The 18,845-nt window shown below is 49.0% G+C and overlaps 1 protein-coding gene across 1 annotated transcript in view; it reads right to left on the bottom strand.

Moving 5' to 3' along the window:
* The window catches only part of LOC146859090 (myeloperoxidase-like), a 111,506-nt gene extending 98,929 nt beyond the window's left edge, over positions 1-12,577 (bottom strand). The window contains exons 1-2 of the mRNA XM_085649742.1: positions 12,475-12,577; positions 11,761-11,838 (exon numbers count right to left, since the gene is read on the bottom strand). Coding sequence (XP_085505868.1) covers positions 11,761-11,836 — 76 coding nt within the window. The 5' untranslated portion in view covers positions 11,837-11,838; positions 12,475-12,577. The remainder of the gene's footprint in view (positions 1-11,760; positions 11,839-12,474) is intronic.
* Between the last annotated feature and the right edge of the window lie 6,268 nt (positions 12,578-18,845).

The raw sequence follows: 18,845 nt of genomic DNA, 5'->3' as shown, positions 1-18,845 counted from the left end.
TGGAATCCGCACGTGCTGGCTAGCTCCTTCAGGTGACCATGGAACGTGTCTAGCGCCTCCTCTGCCTCTTGTTTAGCCTGGCGTAAAATGAATCTCTCATAGTCCCTGTTAGCCATAGGCTTGAAGTGCGCAATCAGGGCATTCAGCAACGTCATGTACGTCTTGTGCGTGGCCTTCACTAGAGTCTTATAGATGCGATGAATGTCCTTTCCTCCTAGTTGTAGGAGTAGTGCTCTGCGCCATTCACGGGCGATGCCCACCCCCTCAAAGTAGAACTGAAGGTGTTCCGTCCAGTCTCTCCACTTCAGGGCGAGCGACGAGGGAGCGCCATCCACCACAAACGGCTCGATCATGGGAATCGCCGCCATCAGGATGTCATCGGGGTCACACCTCGTGGCACGTGCACTGCCTCACCTTGGCAGAAATGGCAGCCGCCTGACCGAGGGTAGAGGAGGCCTGGATCCACAAAAACCTGTCCCCCCAGTTGCAGTATGGCAGCACCGGCAGTGGATACCCTGTAGGGCGAGCCCTGGGCTGAGCAGGCACCAGTGGTGTGAAGGCAGGGCAGTGGAAACCTTAGAGCAGGAGCCAGAAAGGGCGTGGAGGCGGGGTAGCAGAACCCTCCCTGGTGGCAGAACCAGCAGTACCTCCGTGGCAGGCTGTGCAGCGAAACTCTGTGCTGTGAGGTAGCATGTGTCCGTCACCGCCCCGTCGCTAGTGTAATGGCCTAGCATGCGGGGACCATGTGCGTGCAGCGGGCGTGAATAATACGCAATACACAAAGTGCTTAGTTCACCAGCGCGGTCCGGACTGACGCCGCCAGGCCCCGCCTCTTTATTTATACATGCGCAGTACATCATGCGCCAACGTCTAAACGTGCGCTCAGTGCAGTGGTGAACTGGACCGTCAGCCCGCACTGAGAAACATTACACCCTCTTCCCATCTTCCTACCACACTTCCGTCACACCGCAACATCCCCCGCCCCCACAACAAATACCAAATTATCTTTCTGCTCAGGGTGCTGTCCCAGCCAATCCGATTTAGAGGCGGCGCTGCCCTCAGCTTTACTTCACTTTTGCAACATGGCTGACAGGCTTTAAGAATGGTGCAGTTAAAAAAGTGGGAGCGAGATAGGAGCACCTGGGAAGAATGGATAAGCAGTGGATGAGACTGAGCAGATAGAGTGCAGGGGTCAATGACTGTGTGTGTGTGTCTACCTTGAATGATGCCAACATCCGTGAAGTGCCAATGACGGATGTCAACACTGATGGGCAATCCTGTGATCTAATGCCCAGAGTCCACTGAACCACATCAGCCAATGGATGAAATTGGCTGTTCAAAAGCCCCTGTCTATGTATGTTTTATGTTGTGTTCTGTATTGTGTGTTGTGTTTGGCAATACCTCTTACCATAAGTTAAAGCTACATCGAGGCACCAATTGTGCACCGGTGAGATAACATGATAGCTTTCTCTTCCTCACTTAATGGATAAGTACACTGCAGTGTGCAACAAGTCCTGGTGTACACTGCCTACAAGCTTGAATTGCTATTCAATACCTCTGACTGTGCAATACCTCATTCACTGCACAAATGTGTGCAATACAGTCGACTTTGCGTTAACCTGTGCAGTACCTTTGAATGTGCGTTGCTATGTGTAAGAGACCTTCCCGCCTGCCTCTGCACAATCTCTTTAGTATTAAATGACTCAAACAATGTGAGCAGGCATATCTCACCCACTCGTAGCAGGCATATCTCACTCACTCATAGCAGCTACTTCTCACCCATTCATAGCAGGCATATCTCACCCACTTATAGCAGGCACAGCTCACCCACTCATAACAAGCATATCTCATCTACTCATAGCAATCACATTTGACCCACTCATAGCAGGCACAGCTCACCCACGCACAGCAGGCATATCTCACATACTCATAGCAGGCATATCTCACCAACCACATCTCATCCACCCACAGCATAGCAGCAAACCTCACCCACTCATAGCATCCATATGTCACCCATTCATAACAGACACCTCACCCACACACAGGAGAAGCTCTTAATAGTACTGCCCCCTGGTCGTGGAAAACACTAACCAGAACCAAAAAATCTGCCCCATGGTTCAATAATATGCTGAGAATGGCTAAGGCAGATTGTAAGCGAGCTGAAAGGCAATGGAGGAAGGACTTCTCTGCGCAAGGGAGGAACGGGTATAAAGCATCGCTGAAGGCCTATCATAGGCTTATTAGGAAAACCAAGGCTGAACCTTACCTAGAAAGAATTGGGTCTGCGGAAAACTCGACGAGAGAATTATTTAGGGTCTATAAAGAGATCTCTTCTCTGGACTCTATAGCAGCGCCTGCTGAAGGCTCAGCTGAACGCTGTAACCAAATAACGGACTTCTTCTCTGAGAAGGTGCTGACGATTTACTCCTCTTTCCCTGATGTGGTCCTTGCTGACCAAGACACCTGGGCTAGTTCACGCCATGTAACTGTAGCTGAGGAGGAGAGGCTTGAGAACTTTTTCACTCCCTCCCCTGAAATTTTGATTAATATCTGTCGGAGTATAAAGTCAGGGTCTCCCAAAGATCAGGCCTCCCCGAGAAGACTTGAAGGGGGCTTAGAAGCTCTGGAACCCTTCATCAGACATCTCCTGGAGGTCTCATTTAGGACCAGCACAGTCCCTAGCTGTTGGAAGGAGGCAGTTGTACTCCCTCTCCCAAAAAAACCGCACTTAGGCATTGAACGCTTAGATAACCTGCGGCCCATCTCTCTTCTCCCTTATTTTGCCAAGATCGCAGAGAAAGTGGTCAACCAGCAGCTTACGGCTCATTTTGGGAAATACCATCTCCTACACCCCACTCAATCGGGCTTCCGTGAATGTCATTCGACGGAGTCAGCCCTTCTTCTGGCCACTGAGACCATTCGGCAGTTCGTGGACGCGGGTCAAACTGCGGCCCTGATTCTACTTGATCTCAGTGCGGCCTTTGATACGATGGCCCACGATATTGGTTGACCGTCTGAAGAAGGGAGGTGTGTCTGGGAGGGCCTTAGGCTGGCTCACCTCTTTCTTGGATAATCGTAGCTTCCAGGTGAGGCAGGGTAAGTTCTACTCTAAGGTGATGGAACTGCAGCAGGGGGTCCCTCAGGGCTCAATTCTGAGCCCCACCCTTTTCAATCTCTATGTGGCTCCCTTAGCTGAGATTGCTGAAGGCTTTGGGATTGGAGTGGTATCCTACGCCGATGACACCCAGTTGGTTGTGTCCCTGACTCAGGATCAACAATCGGCGGCTCCCAACTTGGTGGCATGCCTCCAAGAACTTGCAGCCTGGATGGACACAAACTGTTTAAAACTTAACGGCGGTATGACTGAGGTACTGGTGGTGGGAAAAGCTCCTTCTGTCTGGTCGTCTGCTTGGTGTCCGCAGAATCTGGGCGCTACTCCGGTTCCCTGTGCCCAGGCAAAAAACCTAGGGGTCTGGATGGATTCCCACCTCTCGTTTGATTATCATACCAGACGGGTTGCGGGCGCCTGTTTCGGACTTCTAAAGGGACTTAGGAAGACTTTGGACATATTGCCTGCTGCTGTCAGGAAGACCTTGGTTCATGCACTCGTGACTTCCCGTCTTGATTATGGGAATGTCCTCTATTTGGGTGCTACAGAGAAGTGTATGCAGACTCCAATGCGTGCAGAACGCAGCAGCCCGATTAGTCCTGATGCGTCCAAGGAGAGCACCCTCTAAACCGGCTCTTACCTCCTTACACTGGCTCCCAGTCTGGGAACGAGTACGTTTTAAGGCACTATGTGTGTGCCACCGCATTATGCATGGGACCTCTCCGGACTATTTGCGGAGCCTCCTCACCCCCTACACTCCCACCCGCCGCCTTAGGTCTGAGGGGTTGGGTTTGGTTTGTATCCCTAAGGTTAAGAAAGCCAGGATGGAGGGCCGCTCTTTTCGATTTTTGGCGGCCCAACTCTGGAATAAACTTCCAGTATGCCTTCGATTGGAGCCCTGTGAAGGCATTTTTAGAAAGAAACTGAAGACTCTCCTGTTCCCTCCTGGATAGATCTCAGTAACCTGCTCTTGCTGCCTCATCGTAGCACGGGGACACACTGTTCTTAGTGTAACCATGCACTTTATAAGCTCGTTAATAATAATAATAATATCTCACATACTCATAGCAGGCATATCTCACCAACCACATCTCATCCACCCACAGCATAGCAGCAAACCTCACCCACTCATAGCATCCATATGTCACCCATTCAAAACAGACACCTCACCAACACATAGCAGCCACATCTCATCCACCCACAGCATAGCAGACATGTCTCACCCACTCATAGCAGACATTTCCCATCCACTCATAGCAGGCACAACTCACTCACTCAGTGCAGGCATATCTCACCCACTCATAGCAGCCACATCTCACCTACACACAGCATAGCAGGCACATCTCATCCACTCATAGCAGCCATATGTCACCCATTCGTAACAGACACTTCACTCACTCATGGCAGTCACAACTCACCCACTCATAGCAGGCACATCTCACCCACTCATAGCAGGCATATTCCACACACTCATAGCAGGCACAGCTCACCCACTCATAGCAGGCATATCTCACCCACTCATAGCAGCCACATCTCACCCACCCACAGCAGACACGTTTTACCCACTCATAGCAGCCATATGTCACCCATTCATAACAGACACCTCACTAACTCATGGAAGGTACTTCTCACTCACCCACAGCATAGCAGACAAATCTCACCCACTCATAGCAGCCATATGTAACCCATTCATAACAGACACCTCACAAAGTCATGGCAGTCACATCTCACCCACTCATAGCAGGCACATTCATCACCTCATAGCAGATTAAACAAAACCATTTAAAATAGGGTCCAAGGGATATATATTTTAAAGACCCACACCTGATTTTATCCCCAACACCAACTGAATGTATAACACACGAAACACAGGGGGTCTAACAGCCAAATTTGAGAGGCTACACTGTCGATACAGAGTCAACAAGATCTCAAAATATCTTATGTAGACAGATAATTGTCACTGTCTTCTTTTGCACTGTTCTATTTTTTAATTAGGAGGCGTGTCCAGTCCGTAGAATAAAGTATTTAGAAGGAGGACATTCCATCCTATTTTAAATCACTTTCTTGTTCGTTGCACTATTTCTTCTTACTTTACCATCAAAAGATCAGTCATCATGGACGGTTTGTGTATTTGGTGGACCAAATCCCGATACAACAATAAGGTGCGGAGCTGAGTGTCCCACTGATCAGGGGACCAGCCTCATTTGCACATGGGTTTGGCCAAATGATAGGACTGATCATTGAGTCTAATTTGATGGAAACCCTTTACAATCTGTTGTGAATTAATCAGCCATTTTACGAATAATCGATAATGTACCGGTCTCCTCTATGCATGTAGTGTTAGCCTTTTTTCCTTCTTTATCTTTATTAATACGTTATGTGTGTGCGATAAAGATATTTTGAGATCTTGTTGACTCAGTATCGACAGTGTAGCCTATCAAATTTGGCTGTTAGACCCCCTGTGTTTCGTGTGTTATACATCACCTCATAGCAGGCATCTCCCAACCACTCATAGCAGGCATATCTCACCCACAGCATAGCAGACACATCTCACCAACTCATAGTAGCCATACGTTACCCATTCATAACAGGTACCTCACTCACTCGTAGCAGGCACATCTCACCCACTCAAAGCAGGCATATCCCACCCACTCATAGGCACAGCTCACCGACTCATAGCAGGCATATCTCACCCACTCATAGCAGCTACATCTCACCCACCCACAGCATAGCAGACACATCTGACCCACTCATAGCAGCAATATGTCACCCATTCATAACAGACACCTCATGCCGTCAAGGCAGTCAAATCTCACCCACTCATAGCAGGTACATCTAACCCACTCATAGCAGGCATATCCCACCCACTCATAGCCGGTACAGCTCACCTACTCATAGCAGGCATATCTCACCCACCCTCAGCATAGCAGACACATCTCATCCACTCATAGCAGCCATATGTCACTCATTCATAACAGGCACCTCACTCACTCATGGCAGGCACTTCTCACCCACCCACAGCATAGCAGACACATCTCACCCACTTATAGCAGCCATATGTCACCTATTCTTAACAGACACCTCACAAAGTCATGGTAGTCACATCACACCCACTCATAGCAGGCACATCTCACCAACTCATAGCAGGCATATCCCACCCTCTCATAGCATGCACAGCTCACCCACTCATAGAAGGCATATCTCACCCACTCATAGCAGCTACATCTCACCCACCCACAGCATAGCAGACACATCTCACTGACTTATAACAGCCATACGTCAACCATTCATAACAGACACCTCACTCACTCATTTCAGGCACATCTCACCCACTCATAGCAGGCATATCCCACCCACTTATAGGCACAGCTCACCAGCTTTTGGCACAGGGGGCCGATATTGCAGCACTGCTGCAAAACCTACACCCTTTTCCAAAAATGGCCCCCACCGGTCCAAAAACGGCCCCCACCATTCCAGCCCATTGAGAAATCGCCCAGTGCCTGCTACGGCCAGTCCTGCCCTGTACCTGAATAATGCAATAATAGCAATAGTTTAACTTATATCTGAAACCATACGCCAGCCCTCAATATCATGCTCAGTTAGTTCATGCATCTGAGAATGCAGCCTGCATTCAGACAACTTACTCCTCATTCTCGCCCTTCACCTTCACATTCACCCTGCACTCACAGCGATCACAATGCACTCACAATGACCACACAGCACTAATGCCACTGGCCATGAACTCGCATCGTTCTCTCTCCACTTACCCTCTCCACTTACCTTGCGGTAACATGAGCACACCGCTCACTCTGCACTCACAGCGCACATGCGCTGTTCACCCTGTACATCACCCAGTGGTCGAAGAGGGCGGGATCAGCAGGGCACGGCGTGCCCCTACTTCTTCAATTCCAAGGATTCTGTTCCCCTACTTTTTTATTTTGAAAATGAGTCCCAGGACGCAAGAAATCACCATCGCCTATAAAGCTCGGCAATCCTGGCATTCGAGGACGGGCGGCAGAGAAGTAACAGGACTCTCTGTCTTTTCCTTCTTGCCCAGAGAAGAAAAATACAGTGTCTACTTCTGCTCTGCCGCTTCACCACCCCCCCCCCCCCACTCTTTCCTTCTTCCCTCTCTTTCTGTCTAGCAGTTCTTCTCTTACTGAAAACCGTGACTTCAAGACAGGGCCGGCTTTAGGGCAGTGCGACTGGTGCGGCTGCACTGGGCGCTGACCTGTGGAGGGGGCACCAACCTCAAGGGGGTGCTGTGTTTAACAATAACATATGATTGGTGAGATGAGAAGCACTTTTACCCGGTGGTAGGGAGAGATTCTGAAGAGGTGCTCATGCTGTGTGGGGGCGCCAAAAATGATTGTCGCACCCGGCGCTGCCAGCTCTAAAGCCAGCCCTGCTTCAAGATTATTTGCTCCCCTGTGAAATGGATCCAAAAAAGAAAAACTTTTTTGCTGGAAATGTCGTATTTTAATTCCAAAGTGCAGCCTCTGGAATAAAAGATTAAAAATATGAAAAATAACTAAATAAAGTAAGACAGAGCGGTAGCAAACTGGCCAAATTGATTTTATTCACACCCAAACACATTAGCGCCACTTTTACAGAGTTTGCCAGTGAAGCGCTATTTTTGTTTTCTTGTGTTTGTTTTCCCTGGGCTTGCAACTAGTGCACCAATCCTGAAGGTACTGCAAAGTGTGGATTGGAAAACAAAATGTGTACTGCGGCTCTGCGTCCAGGGATGTGGTCTTTTTACCATACTGCTTACGTTTTGTAAGGATATAAGCAATGGACATTGAAATGGGTCTATTCAGGGCCCTGTAGTCATGTTCTTAACTTTTCAGGCAAAAGCACTCACTGATTTCTGAATGGTGAGTGTAAAAGCGTTAAGGTACCATGTTGTTCCTGCTTACATTTCACATGGTTTGCTAAATTTTGCATTCCCGATGAGTGTTTGCTTTTTCCAGGATGTTGTTAATTTGTTTTTTGTAGACCGCATATTGCTCTTGTCTAGTGCGTCATTTAAATTGAGCTACATCCAGGTGTTTATAACTGGCAGCAATTAGGTTGTAGTTGAAGCGAGAGTGAGTTTTTCTCAGTGGGGCAGTATGGTGTTCAGTGGGGTGAGAGGATGTGGCACTATGGCCAGAGCTGCTGAATTTGGAACGGGGGAACCAGGTTCAGCCTTAATAACCAGTCCACCAGACAACTCTCCTGAGAGAGCACAATCCCATGCTAAACCTTAGAAGGGTTCGCAAGACCTTAGAAGCCCTGGTGTCTTAGCACCAGCAGGTGGACCCTAGCAGTGGCAAGTGTGGGTTAACCTCCAAGGTTTGTCCACCACAATCCATACTGAAGTTCACGTCCAGTCTTGCGGGCAGGCCTATGAAGCAGCACAGCCTAGAACAACAGTGACTCTGTCTCTGTGGTCACAGGAACCTTGAGAAGGGCCAGCTCTAGGGCAGTGCAACCGGTGTGACTGCACTGGGTGCTGACTTTGGGTGGAGGCATTATGTTTGCAAGTATATTAAGGTTTTAAAAGCGCTTGCTGCCTCCTTCCTGGCCTCCAGCTATTTTTGGCAACAATAAAAATGTCATGATGACTCTGGTGTTTAATGTTCTTCCTAGAGAGAGATCATTTTGTCTAGTGGCAGTTTTGATTCAAGGAAAGGTATCTCAGAGGGGTAATGTGCCTGCTGCAAAGAACATGTACCATGCAGATCACAAAGTGCACATAATGTAAATAGGTCAGTGGGCAACTGCTTTTGTCAGAGAGATCCTTTTGTTACTTGCTTTTTATAAGTTAAAATCCTAACATAGAACAGTGAGCTATTAACTTTCATCTAAGAGCTGCATACAAACTGAAAGGTATAAATTAGAGCGTTATGTTTTTACCCCAGTCTTTGATTATCCTAATGTTGCAAAAAGTGTTCTTTTGGTCAGAAATCAATTCTGATTATTAAAGAGAACCCCCAACCATGGTATTACGTTTTAAATTCTGAGTTTATGTTTCTCCAGACCAATCACTATTAAACTATACCGCCTACTAGTATGGTTATCATGTGACTCCTACACCTTGTAGTCCTTACTCTTATGTAACATTTTCTATACAGTGATTTACACACATATTGATTGTCTCTGAGTAATGTGTGTGATATAAAGTACTCTGACACCCTACACTGGTATGAGTGGTGCTGTAAATCAAATTAAATACATCTGAGAGAGAGTGTGGTTATGGAGACTTCAGGGGCACTGTTAAAGGGTGGTAGTGAGGGAATCCATGGCAGAGGTGGTCATTGGGGGGCAATAACAAACATTAATGCACAGGGCACCACCTGTGCTAAGGCCGGCCCTGCCCTTAATGCCAGTCCGCCTCACCCATAGGTACCTCCATTGGCCTTGTTTCAGAAGAAGTAGCTGCAACCCACCAGGGATTGACAATGCAGAATTTGCACACCCACCGAACTAAGTTCGCAAACTTCACAGTCTCTCTGCTTCATTCACAAGCACTTTTAACATGTGCTGCCTGCGGTGGGGCCACTGGAATCAAATATGCAGGAAAGGAGGAGGAGGACACAATTATGCTGCAGTGTTGACTAAATTATGCTTTCAAATAAAGGCTGCATCGTAATGCAGTATATTTTCTGATATTTTATTATTTTGACATGTGTACACATGCTAACAGTCTTTGGAAAGATTTTGCCTTATTAGTACCAGTGTAACATACAAATGCAACAGTGAGAAAGGTGATCAGTCGACCTTTGCAATAAGCCATCCACTCCGCAGCAAAACAAGTCACATTTTTTATTAACTTTTAATACGTTTGCTCTATAAAACGTTTATTAGTTGAAATGATCAGATCATGCAGCAGATCTTCCATTAGGAGGCAAATATGGCAGAGACATAATTACATAGAAAACATTTTGCAAACTAGGATATTTTGCCATTCATGTTTGAACTGCTGTTGTGGAAAACGGGAGAAGTGCTGATGACAAACTCCATGGCTCGGCGACAAATGGCTTGTGCTTCCACATTTTATCGTATTTGGGACATTCTGTGATTAGAAGCATATCCCACTTTGTGGATGTGTTTTAATGTCAATAACTCATTATAACCTTAAATAATCATGTGTATCCATTGCTTGAATAAACTGGGCATAGAAATGCCAAACAAATGCTAATAAATTGGGATGTTTGCGCATTCTGGCCACACCTCTGGCTCCGCCCACTGATCCAATCCTTGGGTTATTCCCGCCCTCTGATTCTCCGCCCACAGTTCTCCTACTTTTTTACCCCCACTTCGACCACTGACCTCACCCTGCAGTCACACGAGCACACTACTCACCCTGCACTCATGAGATACTTCACTCACCTGTCCTCCTCAGTGATCACTCTGCAAACTCACTCAAACAAGCCCATCACTAACCATGCATTCATTCATCCCACTCTGCACTTACATCCGCACCCAAATTCATATGGTCACCTCCCTCACCCTGCAGTCACTACTCTCACCCTACTCTCACAATATTGCATCGTTCAACGTGCACTCACACGGGCCCTCCTGTCACCCACACAGTGCAGAGGGTTAATGTGCCTGCTACAAAGAACGTGTACCACGCAGATCACATAACTGACAGTGAGTAAACTAGGAGTAGTCCTATAAAAAAAAATGAAATGTTTGTCAGAAAGGGGCTATTGAGAGATGAGGTGCATTGTTGGCGAGTGGTAGTAAGGGAATTCATGGAGAAGGAGGAAATGGGGCGGGGGCGGGGGCGTCAAAAAATACTGTTGCACTGACTGTGCGCGAACATGGCTAGGGCCAGCCCTGGTTGGGAGTCTTAGCCTCCCACCCCCAACGCCCCCCCCGAAGTTCGGGTCTAGTTGCACCCCTGACGTCACCCATTAATTAAAGACACCTCACCCACTCATGGCAGGCACACCTCACCCACTCATAGCAGGGATAGCTCACGCACTCATAGCAGGTATATCGTAAACACTCATAGCAGCCACATCTCACCGTGTCATCCACTACCAGAGCCGACATGTCTCACCGTGCCACTGCCGGCCTCGAGGAGACATCAGCTCCACTCACTGTAATATTCATTATAACTAACATTCATTGAGTCCACTCCTGCCCGAAGTCACGGCTGCCCCTAGCCTTTACCCCCAAACTCTGTGACCCCATCCCTCAGGAGCTCTCGGTCCGCACAGATCTCACCCGCGTCCAACAGTCTAGAACCCAGCGTGTCCTCGGTAGCGGTCTCACCCCGTCAGGGTAAACACCCCCCTCACAGGGCACTCTCCAAAGCTGGAGCGCTAACTCGGGGGATAACTTGTAGGCTACAGGGTAAAACATAGAGGGGCCGACACCGCCTTTCTCACTCAAACTCTACAATCCATTTAACTAAAATGAAGCACTAAATTGACAAGAACAGTTCTAAATTCTTAAAAAACTCATTTCATTTACACTCATATTTAAAACAGTGAAGCCAAAAATAAGTAGTTCGGTTATTATCTGAACCCGATTTCCCCTCAGCAGGGGCCTGAATGGCGCTTTCATTCTGCACAGTTTTAAACCATGTTTTAGGAATGAGCACTCAGGGGCCAGTAGGGAAGAGGGACAGCGGCTGCAGGACAAGGCCTTACCGTAGAAAGAAGCTGCTGCTGTTTGTAAGAAGCCCAGTGCCAGCAGCAACCGGAGGGCAGCTCTCACGGGACCCATGGCTGAAAGACAAGAACAGAGTTAGAGAAGGCCGGCCCGACCCCCCACCTACCCCCGGTAGCCCCCAGCATCAACATGCACAGGAAGGGCTCTGAAACAGTGGGGCGCTCGATCCCCAGCACCCCAAGCATCCCCACCGCCACCATCTGACCCCAGTGCCTGGCAGGGTTCGCACTGCAGGGGGCACGGCTGCTTTCCAACAAGGGTCGTGACCGTGACGCAGCCTACCTGCCGTCACTTGGGGCCTGTGATGGGCGTTCCAGAGGCTGAACAGGGCCTGTTCCAACAGCTGGGGGAAGCCTGACCGCGGGATACACACACGGGTTGATGCTGCACCCGGTGTCACAGAAGAAAACGGTATTCACTGCCAATCACAGGGCGTGTGCGGGCACCGCGTCACCACACCCACAGAGATGCCGTGCCAGCCGAGTACAGCCCTGGCACGGGGCCAATTCGCCTTGAACCGGTGTTGGAGTTGCATTCAGTGCTGTACAGAATTATGTCTATAACACAAATAAACAACATTGGGAGTTGGGGGGGGGGGGGCATGGGAGAGGGGGAAGGGGTTGACCAGCACTCTACAGCTCTCCTTTCTATGCCCTCTCTCGGACACCGTACAGAGAGGGTGAATCTCTTACCTGCTGGAAAGGTGACTATACAATGTTTGGCCTCTCAGCTCCTGTGCTCTTTGACTGGCGCCGTGCAGAGACAGAGATTACCTTCGTTTTTATAGACCCAGTGACTCGTGACTCAGGGAAGAGACCGCCGCAGTCACACACCCTCCCTTTTCCCGTGTCTCAGGGGTCTTGCACAATGATGAGGCCCGGCCCCCCGCCCGCACCCCCACCTGAAACCGTTAACCAGAGAAAGAGGAACACACTGACCACCGCGCTCAGTGTCACAATCACGACAAAGCAAAAATCAAAGGAAATGATGGACGGAGTGTTGAACATTGCAAGCACTCACCCCCCAGTCAACTGATCTGGGTTTAATCCATCACCGTTCTTTAGCCCACTCTGCCACCCCAGTTCAGACATGGCCATATGCAAATCAGTCTGACCCTGTGCCTCATGGGAACAGTCCAGCCCGAACTGCCAAGCCATGTCTTCCCTGGACCAGAAACAAGCTTCCTAGGACCGGTTTCTGGGAAATGATAGACGGAGTGTTGAACATTGCAAGCACTCACCCCCAGTCAACTGATCTGGGTTTAATCCATCACCGTTCTTTAGCCCACTCTGCCACCCCAGTTCAGACATGGCCATATGCAAATCAGTCTGACACTGTGCCTCATGGGAACAGTCCAGCCCGAACTGCCAAGCCATGTCTTCCCTGGACCGGAAACAAGCTTCCCTGGACCGGAAACAAGCTTCCTAGGACCGGCCGTCTTCAGCCAGGCTTGCTTGAATCCAGTGCAAAGTGAGCAAGGGACTCACGTCTGAGCATACCCTGCCAACTTATGGCGAACAAAGCAAAAACCAAAAACCAAAGGAAATGATGAACGGAGTGTTGAACATTGCAAGCACTCACCCCCAGTCAACTGATCTGGGTTTAATCCATCACTCACCGTTCTTTAGCCCACTCTGCCACCCCAGTTCAGACATGGCCATATGCAAATCAGTCTGACCCTGTGCCTCATGGGAACAGTCCAGCCCGAACTGCCAAGCCATGTCTTCCCTGGACCGGAAACAAGCTTCCTAGGACCGGTTTCATTTCAGCCGTCTTCAGCCAGGCTTGCTTGAATCCAGTGGCAAAGTGAGCAAGGGACTCACGTCTGAGCATACCCTGCCAACTTATGGCGAACAAAGCAAAAACCAAAGGAAATGATGGACGGAGTGTTGAACATTGCAAGCACTCACCCCCAGTCAACTGATCTGGGTTTAATCGATCCCCGTTCTTTAGCCCACTCTGCCACCCCAGTTCAGACATGGCCATATGCAAATCAGTCTGACACTGTGCCTCATGGGAACAGTCCAGCCCGAACTGCCTAGCCATGTCTTCCCTGGACCGGAAACAAGCTTCCTAGGACCGGTTTCTGGCATTTCAGCCGTCTTCAGCCAGGCTTGCTTGAATCCAGTAGCAAAGTGAGCAAGGGACTCACGTCTGAGCATACCCTGCCAACTTATGGCGAACAAAGCAAAAACCAAAATGGAATGGCATGGTGAGCAAAAAAACGATGGATTTAGGCCCAGATCTCTGTACTGGGGTGAATGTATGACATTGTTCTGCATTCTGTCCATCAATTGTTGTTTTTGAATTTGTCACCCCGAGTGGGACGGGTATGCTCAGACGTGAGTCCCGTGCTCTCCATGCCACTGGAATCAAGCTATCCTGGCTGAAGAGGGGTGAAACCCCGAAACCGGTCCTAGGATGCTTGTTTCCAGTCCAGGGAGGACCTGGCTTGGCAGTTCGGGCTGGACTGTTCCCATGAGGCACAGGGTCAAGACTGATTTGCATATGGCTGGGTTCAAACTGGAATGGCATGGTGAGCAAAAAAACGATGGATTTAGGCCCAGATCTCTGTACTGGGGTGAATGTATGACATTGTTCTGCATTCTGTCCATCAATTGTTGTTTTCACAATCACGACACACATGTGTGAACACACACTACAGAAGCTGATTGTGAACACACCCAAGCGCTGACGAGGTGGGCCCAGCACCCTGCATATTCACCTCACAGGAGCGGCGCAATCGTTAGTGCAGCAGGTGCAGTGGCACTGGGGCCCAGGTATGTGAGGGGCCCACTGAACCCACTATGACTGTCTGTTATTATCCACTTTGGACTCGAGTGGCATTTCTCTGCTTGCACTAGTGCCCAGGACACATTTGTAACTCCTTGAAGCCTCAGCGCTATGTGGCAGGTTCCGAACTCTCATGATCGTGCTGTGAGTGAAATGTTGCAAATAATTAATACATCGAGTTGAGGCAGCAAAGAAGGAAAACGCAAAAGGTTTATAGCCTCCCCCCTCCCCCCCTCCCAAAGAGTTTGCATTGTAAATGTGTTTCTCGGAGGAATCTCTCTGGGTCTGGGCAGTCCTTGGTTCCGGGGCAGTAGCCCTCTTCTGCCCGTTGTTTCCCACAGTTCTCCTGGGCCCACAGGTACCATTGCCCTCCGAGTGGATTACCAAGTAACCCCCTTTGCCCCAGAGGTTCAGGACGGTTCTAAGGACCTGTGCACATCAGGGGCAGATAGGGAAATCCTTGCAACAAGCATTGGCACTGCTCCTAGAAACACAGGAACCAGATACTGCTGGGAGCTCTCTGAGTGCAAAGGGCCCACTTCATAGGCTTTGACTCTCAACGGAAACAAGGTCAAGGTGCACTCTTGGGGGGGAGGGGGGGAGGGGGGCATGTAGGTCAAGCAGCTCATGTGTCACTCACAATAATAAACAGGTTGTTGAGGCAATGGTCTTTCTTTTATAAGCCGGGAGGACACGTTTATTCATATTAGGCAAACAGGCTCTGTAACTTTAGGAACTTCTATGGCACTTATATTACTTCCGGTAGTCCTGTGATTACGTTTCTTCCGCCATCTATGATCAGTAAGGGGAGGGGCCGTGGGGGTTACGCCAGGGCTCCAATCATTCATGAATTTAATCTTGGATTTAACCACGCACATGCGCTCTGGAGCTCTGTGCGGGAACTTACAGAGGAATCACACGGTGTCAATGATGGCCATGGGCGGGGCTTCATCGCAGCTTGCAATAGTCACATCAGGGATGCCGGATCCCTAGTGCAGGTTTACTCGTGTTGCAGGAGGCTCACAGTGGTGGGAGGCCGCTAAGCGAAGGGTCACTTGAAGGGTCGTACACGGGCCTTACATCTGTAGGGTGGATGGTTCCATAATGAGGACAGCCATCTCACAGGGGGCCTCTTGCAGGATGCAGGGACTTGTAGTGGGGTAAGGCACCTTGAGGGGTTTCCCAGTCCCAGGGTCACATGCCAGCAGGCCAGCAGTTGGATGCTTTGGTTGATCAGCTTCCAGAGGTCCTGGGCAGGGTCAGATTGGGACCAAAAATAGTCCCGGGCCGCCCCCAAAAATATTGCTTGTTTAGCATCAGGAGGCTCATTTTTGGAGAAATTTGTGGTAAATTAAGCATTTGTAAGCTTGAAGAGTCAGTAACATTGATGAAGACTGGAAACGCTGCAGCTGTAAAAACTGAATACTTATTTCAGTCTCAACACTTACAGGGTTGCAAGACTCCTGCTCTCAATCAACTAGGTCCTCGACTCTGATTATAACATCAATCAGAAATTTAGTACAAATTCAGGGGGCAAAAGGGGTTAGGGCAGGATCCCTGGGAAAGGAAACTACAATGATAAGTGGAAGAGAAAAAGCGGCTCTGAAATTCCTCCTCTTGATTCACTATATACGAGTTTATAGAATAAAATCTGTTATTTTCAGTAGCGCTCCCTCTTGTTTCAGCCCCCTTTTTAGGTCTCGCCTGACCCAGCGCATGCGCTGGTCTGGCGAGACTTTTTGTGAGGGCTCAAAAAAATGCTACCATGGCCATCCTAGAGCTACAGTGCATGTGCGCGGGCGCGCGCTTAGGAGCAGAGGCTGGCAAGCCTCATCATGTTCATTAAGCGCCCGCGATCACTTTCACTTTCGCCAGCGATAACTGCGCGCGCTTAGGAGCAGAGGCTGGCAAACCTCGTCATGCTCATTAAGTGCCTGTGATCACTTTCACTTTCGCCAGCGATAACTGCGCGCGCTTAGGAGCAGAGGCTGGCAAACCTCGTCATGCTCATTAAGTGCCCGTGATCACTTTCACTTTCGCCCGCGATCACTTTTGCAGGCCCCTTTGATGTTCTCGTTCAAGGAACATCAAACATCAAAGAACATGTTGTTGTGTTAATGCTTTGCTGCACCCGTTTGACTTACAATGTGCTTTCTCTTTCCACAAACTCGATGTTTGTGTTCCTTTATTTTGAGATGCTTTTAGTATTACTGTTTTGTGACTTAAAGAACATTAAGGAAATGTTACTGTGAAACTGGACAACGTTCACAGTGTTTATTTCTGATCGCAGTGGCTGCTTCATGTCCGTTGCACCATTCAGGGAGTCCTTTCGTTGGCGCTTTCATGAGGACATTATGAGATGGCTGGAAACTTTTGGCACATTCTCTTTAAAAGCACAGCATGTTGGTGACTTGTTAATCGATTAGACCTATGTAGCGCTTTAGATCTCAAAGCGCTATGGTGGGAGCAGCAGTTACAACTCATGAAATATGGGGTGCAACTCACAAGGAGGGGGCAGGTTTGAGTGCACATTAGCTGAAATCGAACTCTTAAGATGATGGGCTGTGTGTATCCATTATCAGCACTTAGTCTTCGCTAAGTGATCTTGTTTGTTTTGCTGTTGTGTTAATGCTTTGCTACGCCCGTTTGACGTACAACGTGCTTTCTCTTTCCATAAACTCGATGTTTGTGTTCCTTTATTTTGAGACGCTTTTAGTATTACTGTCACACACACAACCACAACCAGACACACAACCACACACACAACCACAGCCACAACCACAACCACAACCACACGCACAACCACACACACACACATGCAACCTCAACCACACACACACAACCACACACACAACCACACATACAACCACACACACACACAACCATACACACACACACAACCACCCACACACACACAACCACACACAACCCCTACACACAATCACACACACAACCACAATCACACACACAACCACACGCACAACCACACAACCACACCCACAACCACACACACAACCACAACCACACACACAACCACACACACACAACCACACACAAAACCACACCCAACCACACACACAAACACACACAACCACACACACAACCACACACACACAACCACACCCACAACCACTCCCACAACCTAACACACACAACCACAACCACACACAACCACACCCACAACTACACACACACAACCACACACAAACACGCACAACCACACACACACAACCACAACCACACACACACAACCACACACACAACCACAACCACACACACAACCACACACACACACAACCACACACACATAACCACAACCACACATACACAACCACACACAATCACACACACAACCACACACACAAACCACAACCACACACACAACCACACATACACAACCACACACACAACACACAACAACACACAACCACACACAACAACACACACAACTCCACACACACCCACCCCCACACACACAACCACACACAACCACACACACAACCACACACACAACCACACACACAACCACACTCACACAACCACACCCACAACCGCACACACACAACCACACACAACCACACCCACAACCACACACATACAAGCACAACCACACACACACACAACCACAACCACACACACACACAACCACACACACAACCACACACACACACAGACAACCCCAAACACACAACCACACACACAAGCACACACACAACCACACACACGACCACACACGCACACAACCACACACACACAACCACACACACACAGCCACACACACACACAACCACATGCACAACCACACACACACAGACAACTCCAAACACACAAGCACACACACAAGCACACACACAACCACACACAACCACACACGCACACAACCACACACACACAACCACACACACACAGCCACACACAACCACACACACAAGCACACACACAACCACACACACAACCACACACACACCGCCACACACACAACCCCCCACACACACAACCACAACCACACACACACACAACCACAACCACACACAACCACACACACAAGCACAACCACACACAAAACCACACACACACAACCACACACACACACAAGCACAACCACACACACAAGCACACATACAACCACACACACAACCACACACACAACCACACACACAACCACACATACAACCACACACACAACCACACACACAACCACACACACAACCATACACACACACACAACCACACACACACACAACCACAACCACACACAACCACACACACA

This window comes from Triturus cristatus, chromosome 3_2 (genome assembly GCF_964204655.1).
Source record: "Triturus cristatus chromosome 3_2, aTriCri1.1, whole genome shotgun sequence".
Lineage (NCBI taxonomy): Eukaryota > Metazoa > Chordata > Amphibia > Caudata > Salamandridae > Triturus > Triturus cristatus.
Note: the sequence above shows the minus strand (reverse complement) of the source record. Positions and strands in the feature narration are given on the sequence as shown.